The sequence below is a fragment of the Sitophilus oryzae genome, unplaced genomic scaffold (assembly GCF_002938485.1).
Source record: "Sitophilus oryzae breed Bouriz unplaced genomic scaffold, Soryzae_2.0 scaffold_64_pilon_pilon, whole genome shotgun sequence".
NCBI lineage: Eukaryota > Metazoa > Arthropoda > Insecta > Coleoptera > Curculionidae > Sitophilus > Sitophilus oryzae.
In genome coordinates this window covers 16,416-27,380 of record NW_022147251.1, presented here as the reverse complement: position 1 = coordinate 27,380, position 10,965 = coordinate 16,416, and the positions used below count along the sequence as shown (strand labels likewise).

Below are 10,965 nucleotides of genomic sequence, written 5' to 3'. Positions count from 1 at the left end.
ACAATATTGGCGGAGTCAACTACACCATTAAAAAATCATTTAAACTCAGCAAAAATAAATTACAACTGTTTACCTCTTAAGGCCAACTGACAGAAAGCGCCACTAAGAGTATGGGACAAGTAATGACGTCTAGGGTTTGACCTCTGCAAAATTACCATCGATTGACATTCTCGAGCCGTGTTAGACGCCGTTTTTTTTTTCGATCATATGGTATATAGTTTATTGTAAAATATGAAATAAGGACAAATATTCTATTTTATTTATAGACCATTTATTGCATCTGAAAACAGTTAATCCACATAACATGTAAGTTTTGTTAAGCTACAATATAGTTATTTTATCAGTTTGATATGAAAAATATCATTCTTTCCTGTTATTAATTAAATTATATAATATCTCGAGACATTTACTTTTCTAATCTACTAAGCAGGTGATAAAAATTATGGTCACTTCGTAGTAAGTAGTAAACTTAATAAAAAAGCATTTAAATATAAAATAGATATGAAAAAAGATACACATTTTTATACATTTTTTTTCTAAATAAAAAATACGAAAAAGTATTGATATATCCATGGGAGATGGATTTTATAAAGATTTTTATGTATAGATTGCAAAAAATACAGAATATTCTAGACATTTGATTTAAATTTCTCGCTACCCATGATACTTCAATGTGTATAAAAAATATTCAAAAATACAACGTAATATTTACAGTAGATGTAATATTTGATAGTATTTTTAACAATAACGCTTAAATAAGCAAATCAAAATTGTAAAAAGTAATGATATAATAATTCTAACAATGATCAATAATTGCAATTTATACAAAGTCTAGATTAATCTGTTTTTGTAATCATTTTGAACTTAGATCATAATAAAGAAACAATCTCATCCTTTTTAGCGTCTGTCACGAGAATCGCTTCTTCGATCACGTGAATCAGATCGGCGAGATCTTGATCGAGATCTCGAGCGTCTTGGCGATCTTGACCTAAAAAATGGAAAGTTTTAATACAATGGTACTAAAAATATACTTAAAAATATATTAAAAACAGCGTGTCCATGAATCAAGTTATTTAAGGGAAAATATTTTTTGTATTGTCGATTTTTGGATGAAGATATTTTTATACAGGGTGTTTCAAAAATGCGCCACCTCTCGTAGGAAGATTCCTTATGTAAAATTAAGATTTATTTTTTATGTCAATATAGGTCTGATTCTGCTTTATTGTTTCGTAGCTACAAGGGGACTGTAACTTAATTTTTTATTTTAATTAAGACTGTAACTTAATTTTTTCAATTTATTATAATTTTCTTCCAAGAGCCATTAGCGATTCGAATGAAATTTTGAGGGTAAAAGTTACTATATGTACGTGTGACATATTTTAATACTAAAAAAATGTCGACATAATCACCAGGGACGTGCATATAGGTTATCACTGGAATATTTTTCTAAAAAAAAATTGCGGCACTGACTTTTTTCTCTTTTTAACAAAATTGTCTCGGTCAATGCAATTTTATTAATTTGCCTAATTAATAAAACCTATTTGCAATTAATAAAAATTACCTAATTTTATTAATAGTAACCTTTAAAAAAAATTAATGCTATTAACCAGCTGAAGTATTAAATAAGTAAGCATTGATTTTTCATCATAAAATAAAATAAGTTCCATAAACATAGGTGCGGAAATGCATAGTTTTAAAGTTACAGTTAAATTTAAAAATAAAGGTACATTCAGGCTGAGAGCGTCGAGCGTCGCGTCTGCATCGCGTCCGCGTGTCGAAATGGAATCAATTGACTTAACTTAAATTAGACCGTTCAGGCAGACAGTGTCGCGTTTGGCGTCGCGCTAGCGTCCGCTGAGCGTCGGGGTTCGAGTTCAATGGGGTGGACGCGACGCAAATACGACGCGACGCTCGACGCTCTCAGCCTGAATGTACCTTAAACGAAATGCAATAAATAATTTAACCGGCATTAAACGGCCTATACAATTTTGCTAACAAAAGAAAAAAATCAGCAGCGCACATGTTTTCTTAGAAAAATATTCCAGTGATAACCCATATGCACGTCCCTGGTGAACTTTTACCTGCAAAATTTTTCATTTGAATCACTTAAAGCACTGGGAAGAAAATATAGTAAATAAAAAAAATTAAGAAAATTAAGACTAACACCCTGTAGCCAAGACACAAAGCAGAATCAGACCTAAATTGATATAAAAAGTAAATCTTATTTTTACATAAAATGGCACATGTTCTTTCAAACATCCTATATATTTACTCTGAAGCATGTATTTATAATCTAATAAAAACAGTTTCTTAACATTATTACAAAAGCGAAAATTTGAAAGAAGCAAATAATTTTATAAAGAAAATCATCAGGGCCACTGATTACTAAATTTAAAGAGAAGAAAAAACAGAACAGTTCGTGACAGCATATAGTAGAACCAAATCTACTCTCATCTGAAATTATATTGACAATTAATTTATTAAAATATAAATTTTATGTCAATACATTTATTATAATTTGAATAGGTATATTAGAATAAAAAACAACATTACAAGCAAATAATTCTGTGTAAATTACTTTATGTCAAAAAGATAACAATAAGATTAATTTAAAGTAATTATTCTCTATAAAACCTATCAAAACAATCAACAGTAAAAGTATTTTTATTGAACCTGTCAACTTTATCTATGGACACACTGTATGTTTTAGAATAATTGCACATATATTTTTAAAAAAATCAATATATCTGACAAACTGTACTTGAATATTAGTTTGCATTCTAAATTTCTGAGTATTGCTTTTCAACATGAATGGTTTCAACATAAAAGTCATATTAGCAAAATAATTATCTTAATATTATCATTAGATGTGTGCTTAATTTTTTAATTATATTATACTTGAGTGAATCAATTAAAGTGAAAACCTCTGCTTCACAGTTTTTATACAGCGTCTCAAAAATAGAGTATATCTAACTTTAGTGGGTGATTCTACAGATAAAAATAAAACAAAAAGTTCCTATGAACATGTACCCTAAATGCTTCATGAAGAAATTGTAGCAGTCAAAAAGGTAAATAAAAATAATATATTTTGTTTATTTTTAAAGACAATGGTAAACCGTTTTTCTTGATATTTGGTACTTTTACACCAGGGTTGACATGATTTAAATCAAGTGATTTTTTTAAATTTTAATCGTGATTTAAATAAAAAAAAATTGTTTTATTGAAACTTTATAATAAATCAAAAAATAACAGTAAAAGTTGTAAAAATGTTCCTAGAAAACTATAAAAAATATTTCTATATCAGATATAACAGATAATAAATCGAAAAATAATTGTAAATGTTATAAAACTATATAAAAATATCTAGTCATCAATTTAAATGTTGGACTTAGATTTTTGAAGTAATTTCGTGTGAATCCATTAGACCGCTAAACGCAGGGATTTATTTTGAGTTACAAAAATTTGCTGTTCGAATACTTATCATTTGCAAAGTCTAGTGCAGAACCAGGTTCTTCTAATATAGAGACTATATCTTCATTCCCGCGAATCTAGAATCGTTGTCAGAAAATATGTTTTTTTTTGAAACGGTTGTATGTATGTTTCCAAATTCCTACCGAAATTTTGATCTGCACCAAGTACTTTACACTTTGGCATTAGATAATACATCATTCTCGACTTAAGACTATTTCCGAACAATAGTGTATTGTTTTATTAGGAGTAAAAAATATACTTTTTTTGACGATGCTGTACCTTTGAAGGACCATCTAAGCCTTTGAAGGATAGATGGTCCTTCCGACTAGAGTGAGGCACGAAAAGTACATCTTTACTCTGAATAGAACATTCGAGCAACAATTGTTTGTAGTCTCGTTGAATTTGACTTAATATCAGTTTAATAATATATTTTTGTACTGTTGTGCTTATGCGTAACAGTCCTTTACTTTTATGCCTAGGCGTTAAGCTTGATTTTCATGCATCCGTTATACGTTGATACGATGGTCCGCCTATGCTCTGATTGGTCATAGCGTTTTCGCGCCACTTTTCATCCGTAAATATTTTACTTCAGCCCGTCAACGGACCCGTTCATACGATAACGGACGTTTTGACACTTTTTTGACAAATTTAATCTAACCTTAATAAAAATATAAGTAAAATAGCAAAATAGTTATGGAAACGAAAATATGAAATAACATCAACGTATATCCGATAAACGGAGGCATGAAAATGCAATAATTTAAAAACTGCGTTATTTTCTAACCAATCAAAGTCTTTAAATTCTGCCAATAAAATTAATATTGTATCAACGCATAGATAAATGAAACAAGTTTAGATTGGAAAGTGCCCATAAGGACAATGTAAACACTATTTGGCGCTATTCTTGCAACGGTCGCGATCCAAAACTTTTGAAAATTTCGGAGCGGTTCGGCTTTTTCCGGAATTATATCGCCCAAATATTGTTTATTAAAATTTATTATTATTTTCGTTAAATTTAAAAAATAAAGTACAGTGTGTTGCATACAAGAAACTTTATTTTATATAAGGACGCATGTATGAAATAACTATGAAACATTAGAAACCGAAGTTATGCCACGATCCACGATGGTTTTTGCAGTTCACAGTTCACAGCACAGCTTTTTAAGTTTTTAATGTCACTTTTTCACAATTATCACCGGTTGGAGTAAATAAAACTTGAATTAAACTCCCAAGATAGCAATAATTACTTTGAAAATGGACGCTATAAACAATTTTCGGAATTTGTTTAATGAGAGCGGTTTAGATTTTGAAAGATTATTATGATTTTTGAAGATTGTGACTTTGACAAGAGAAAATTATTTCTGTTTTTGTTTGCCGTTGTTCTTAGCGACCGCTATAGCAGCGCCAGATCGCGTATAACGGTCGCGACCCAAAATAATTTCGCGACCCTAAATTTTTACGGGGTTTCCAATCTAAACTTGTTGCATTTATCTATGTATCAACGTATCGTCGGACAACGGATGCACGAAAATCAAGCTTTATAAGGACAAAAATTAATACTTTTGAGACGTTTGAAAAAAATCCTTTTGATCTGAAGCGAGCGACTTTTTTGCGGAATATACATATATTGGTGACCGATGACGAAAAATGACACGGCGCCGTAGAATTGTTAATGTTATCGCCGTTATCGGTATCGGGCAGAGTTATAAAGATTTAGCCATTTAGGATAGGACTTTAATTGGAAATAAGTCCTAGTGATTTGGAAATCCGACTTAAATATTGTTTCAAATTAAAATAAAAAAAATCTGATTTAAATCAAAAAGTTCTGATTTTTTAAAAAAATCATGATTTTTTCCAACCTTGTTTTACACACATTTTATTGCCAAAGTGTGATAGTGTAAAGTTCTGGAAGAGCCCTGAAAAAGTACTGTCCATTAGGGTAGAGTACTACTGGTCGTAGTTTTTATCCTACAGATACAGTAATTTCAACAGATGACATAAAAAGCTAAGACTTTTTTACGCAAAAAGGTGCTCTTCATTTAGTTCGATACTGCGAACGATTTTCAAGATATTTACTTTTTGCGTTGAAAGGTTAGGTTAGGATGCATCGATTTTAGTATTAGCGAAATGATGAAATTTAAAGAAATTATAAATAAATTAATCTCATGATTTCGCCAATACTAAAATCGACTTATCGTAACCTTTAAGGGCCAATATCTTGAAAACCATTCACTGTATTGAAATTCAAATTCAATTCAATAAATAATTTATTTTTATTTTATTAATTATTGTGATTCATAAAATTGCGTTTATCTTATCAAGGAGGAGATTGAAATCGACAAAATATCAGCATATAACTTTTAACTGGCATTAAACGGCCTATACAATTTTGCTAACAAAAGAAAAAAATCAGTAGCGCACATTTTTTGTAGAAAAATATTCCAGTGAAACCCATAAAACGCCTTCTGGTGATCTTTTGCGCCGTCTGGCGATGCGGAAGAAACTAAATTTGTAGTCCCATAAAATTACTATGAGTGTCTAGGGCCTGACGACACCATAAGGATAAAAAAATTATGACCAGTACTAGGGCTGTAACGAGCCTTGTTTTTTAACTTGACCGAGTACCGAGTACTCGGCTAAAGCTAATGCTTGAGTACCTAGTACTCGGCTGCCGAGTAGTGGAATTGACGGGTTTTTAATAGTCTTAACAATTATGCGAACTTTATCAATATATATTAATTATACTATACACCATAACATAATATTATATTTTATACATAATATAAATATAAATAAACAAAAGATGTTATCGTGGATACTGTCATAAAAAGAAGAAAGAATTTATTGGGCAAGTCTACAGTAAGATTAGTCATGAGACATGACTAAAACATGACTACCCGTAGACACTCAGTGTTTCTGCCTTCCGGCTTCGTCAATACGGGAGGAATCAGCAACGATGAACTAGCGATCCTGAAAAAAAGAGAAGGGAAGCAAACGACCGGTTTTTCGGTGGTAACGCTTCAAATTGTAAGCTTCTGCCTAACCAGGCTGCAAATGGCGCCTTGTGCCTCGTTTGCTTCCCTTCTCTTTTTTTCAGGATCGCTAGTTCATCGTTGCTGATTCCTCCCGTATTGATGAAGCCGGAAGGCAGAAACACTGAGTGTCTACGGGTAGTCATGTTTTAGTCATGTCTCATGACTAATCTTACTGTAGACTTGCCCAATAAATTCTTTCTTCTAAATATAAATATATAATTTAACATTAAAGAAAGCTAGTTAAAATTCCCGGAATTTACCAATGATCTTGTTTGTTTTGCCTATGATTGGCGAGCGGCTGGGATTCCCCGACTACAAACCACTGACCTGGTTTGTTTTACTTATGGAGATACTGTTTTATTCTGTGGTTTCTCATGCAAACTGATATTTCTAATGTGCTGGATTCTGAATTGATTATTTTAAGGTGCGGTGGCGACGTTGATTTTGTTTTAAGCAAATCTTATATGTGTAACTAATTTAAAAGTGAAAAATAATTCAAACAATTAATAAACCCCTTTAAAGTTATATTAAAAAGAGTGACAGTGCTGACCTCTTTTAGATTATAAGTATTAAATTATTATTTCACTGTGTTTGTGTTATTACTTATACTTATTATTATTACTTTGCCAAAATACATTAATTAAAGTTATGAATGAATAAATTTTTGTTTATTTTATTATTTGCCACTGTGAGTCTCATTTCTATCTGTTTTGGACATGCATAAATGGATCGTTTCTATTACTATACTTTACTCGGCCTACTCGGCCGAGTAAGGCCGAGCACCGAGTACATATTACTCAGTTAAAATTCTGGCCGAGTACCTAACTACTAGGTACTCGGTGCAGCCCTAACCAGTACCTAGTACCACAGATTAGATATCCTATAAGTATACAGATAAAAATTTTGTCCCTAATTCGTGGTAGGAAATTTGTTTTTTATGACGATGTGCAAACGAGTAAATTTTCTTGTGCGCAAAAATAAACTCCCGTTTAAACAGTGTAATAACTGGACCGGTCAGGCGCTGTGCACAATTTTAGAGGCCATAAGTGGGTGTACTTGTGCGCAAACTAGTAACCTAACTAGTGCGCGACTCCGAAAATTGGCACCATGAAAAACAATGCTTTTGACGATAAGTTTATAATCTGTGCTAGTACTTTCTACCCCAATGGGTAAAGAGTACCCTTTCAGGGCTGTTACGAAATTTTACACTACTGCAATTCACTTTGGCATTAAAGTGTGCTTAAGAGTACCAAATTTCAAGAAAAACGGTTTACCACTGTTCTTAATAACGAACAAAATATATTATTTTTATTTACCCTTTCGGGTGCTATAACTTCCTCTGATGCATTTTAGGGCATAAATTCATAGGAACTTTTTGATTTATTTCTATCTGTAGAATGACCCACCAAAATTAGGTGCACTATTTTTTTGACACACACCCCGTATAATATAAATAAGAAATTTGATTTACTTCTATAACTGATTTAATTATATAACACAATTAAAACATCAATTATATAGCTAAATAAGTAATCTAAATAAATTATTAATAAATTAATTTAATCAATCTGCTGAACTATAACAAGATTTTTCACTTATAATGTACATCACCTGAGCTAGTGTAAAATAAAGAAAGCACTACTCAATTTAATTCGACTTTTAATAATTGTTAATAGATTAAACATTTATTTTTAAAATAAATAGCCCACCACTTTAACTTGTTGTTGAGTAGAAAGCAGATAATTAAAGCTGAAATTTCATTGGTTGATTGTGTGTAACAATTCGGTGGTGCCCTGTTGCCAGACGTAGCGGCAGATTCCAAGTCGGTCAGCTTTTAAAGTAGTAGGGTGCAGGCAGCGTTGCCGAATTTGGGAGAGTAGTGGTCGTTGTGCAGCTTTGTCGAATTGATGCAAAAGGACAATGTTGCCACATTAATTTTTGTAAAAGAACCCGATGAGGCCCGGCGGTTGTTGCTGAACTGATGATGGGTTGCGACGTTTAATTTTGGTTTTTGGGCGTTTTGGCGGCGCGGGCGATGTTTTTTTGAGATGTTGAGTGTTGTCAGAGAAGGCCTTGGGGACAGAGGGGTGATGTGTTGTCTCAGGGGGGGATGAGATGGTGGTAGAACAGCGCCAGCGCTGGCGACACCCTGTAACGCCCACAAACCACTTTACACTGTATCTCTTTTCTTAACTACTAAATATTTATCATTTCATAAGTTACCCTTGATACATAAAATGTACTGTAGAACACTATCTATTTTAATAAATTTAATAGATAATAAACTTAGAATTATGCTTATAAAATTTAAGGAATATACAGTCTGGCCCAAAAACTTTGCAACAAATGGATAAAAAATATTAGGAGTTTTAAAAAAGGCGCTACAACAAAATATTATGTTGGTATATGTTGTCATGCTGCATACAGTGCTGTCATAGTAGCAAATTATAAAAATCTTTACATATATGTAAAAAGTTAGATTAGGTAGCAAAATATCCAAAAAAATAACAGAACAGCTGTTTAGAAATTGAGTTTATATCTACATATGTACCAATTTTCATAAATATACAGGGAAATTTATAATTATTCAGCTTCACAAAAAGTTCAATCAAAAATGTCATGAAATTGTTCAGAATCAGTCTCTCAATTACAAAAATTATCAATTGTTGGTCTATTTTTTCGAGAATATTAAAAAAATCATATTTTTTGGCCCATAAATTACATAAAATTGACAAAAACCAAATTCAATAATTTTTGTTCAATCAAAAATGTCATGAAATTGTTCAGAATCAGTCTGTTAATTACAAAAATTATCAATTGCTGGTCTATTTTTGCGAGAATATTAAAAAAATCATATTTTTTGGCCCATAAATTACATAAAATTGACAAAAACCAAATTCAATAATTTTTCTCTATTTGAAATTGTAAAAAAATATAATGTTTAGTTTTCAGGATATCATACTTCTTACAATATCTTAAGAATTAATACCGTATAATCGAAAAAAAAATGGTGTCAGCGATGGCCATGAAATGACGATCGATGACATTTCCCATATAATTTTACATATAAAATGACAGCAATCTTCATCTCATAGCCATCGCTGACGCCGTTTTAATTCGATCATATGGTACATTACAATCTACTGTTGCTAAATCTGTTTTTAGTGTACACAAACAAGGGTAGAGATTGTTTAATTTGTCATCAAGAAAGTTAACATAATGTACATAAGCTTTTTTGTTGTTGGATAAATTGAATTATTCCAGCATAAGAGCTTTTTTTTCTATAACTCAATATTAAACATTTGTTGCAAACTTTTTGACACACATTGTATAGAATGTTACAAAAAAGTTTTACGACCAAGCATATGCTTCCATATAAATAATACTTCATGCTTCATATGATGACAAATACACAAAAAAATATACTGTTACTGTCAAAATATACTTGATTATAAAACTTTTTGGTTGGGTTGGTATTACTAACAAATTCGAATAATAAGTAGTAGTAGTTCATAATGTAATTACAAAGATAACTCATGAAACAATACAATAAGTAAAAGCGTTTAGAAGAAACTGCATCTAATAAACAAGTTTGAAAATATTTTACCTGTCTCTTGACCTTGAAGAATATCTGCCCCTTCTGTTTCCACCACCGCGTCTAGATCTGCCACTTGACATTTCAACTTTAATTCTTGCACCACAGCAGCGACTAAAATAATAAAAACCAAAAAGTATGAATAATACAATTGAAATAAGTACCCAAACTTGGTATTGTTAATTGCAAGCTAAATATATAGACAAATATGTAAAAGGATATAAACTTACGTTCCATCTAAACCTCTAACAGCATCCTCAGCATCTCTAGAGTCTTCAAATTCAACAAATGCAAAGCCAGGAGGATTTCTTGCAACCCACACATTTCTCAGAGGTCCATATTTGCTAAATGCACTCTCAATTTCATGTTTGCTTGCTGACGATCCCAAATTTCCCACATACACTTTGCAGGTAATATCCCATTCCCGATAACGAGACATTGTTGGCTGATTTCGGTAAACTAAAACAAAGAAAAAAATATAAAAATAAGTTGCTTATAAAGTTTTGTATGTGATAGGTCACTATCGTTACACAGTAAAATTTCGTATACTTAATTCCGCTACTGAAACAGATATTTACTGTCGTAATTAAAGATATCGGATTTCGACTACGCCATTTTAGAGTAGGCTATTTAAAATGCATTCATTCAAGTGTTTCTTTACAGTATGAAATAATTTACTTACCGTTTATAAAACAAAAGTACGTTGGAGTAGAAAATATACCAATTGTTAATGGCAATGGAAAAAAAAATTATGTAAAATGATTTTAATGAATTAAAAATAATTCACTTTTCACTTTCAACTTTCAACACAAATATGGCCGAACGCCGATCGCCGATTCTAGCAATGCGCAACGATAGCGCAAC

General features: G+C 31.4%; 1 protein-coding gene across 2 annotated transcripts; it reads right to left on the bottom strand.

The window, feature by feature from the left end:
• Positions 1–249: 249 nt before the first annotated feature.
• LOC115887873 (RNA-binding protein 1) lies at positions 250–10,965 on the bottom strand. 2 transcript variants are annotated; one of them, XR_004051169.1, is made up of 5 exons: positions 10,784–10,965; positions 10,332–10,560; positions 10,114–10,215; positions 8,216–8,655; positions 250–988 (listed from the first exon to the last, which is right to left on the bottom strand). XR_004051169.1 is itself a non-coding variant. In XM_030907394.1 (4 exons), the coding sequence occupies exons 2-4, from the start codon at positions 10,538–10,540 to the stop codon at positions 898–900; spliced, it is 402 nt and encodes a 133-aa protein (XP_030763254.1). In that variant the 5' UTR covers positions 10,541–10,560; positions 10,784–10,965; the 3' UTR covers positions 250–897. The 2 variants fall into 2 exon arrangements, 1 of the variants encoding a protein (XP_030763254.1); XM_030907394.1 differs by lacking the exon at positions 8,216–8,655.

Coding starts and splice junctions, on each gene's coding strand:
- LOC115887873 (XM_030907394.1), bottom strand. CDS start 10,540: ATGTCTCGTTATCGGGAATGGGATATTACCTGCAAAGTGTATGTGGGA. Junction 10,216..10,331: donor GTTAGAGGTTTAGATGGAAC/GTAAGTTTATAT, acceptor TTATTATTTTAG/TCGCTGCTGTGGTGCAAGAA. Junction 989..10,113: donor TCTTCAAGGTCAAGAGACAG/GTAAAATATTTT, acceptor TCCATTTTTTAG/GTCAAGATCGCCAAGACGCT.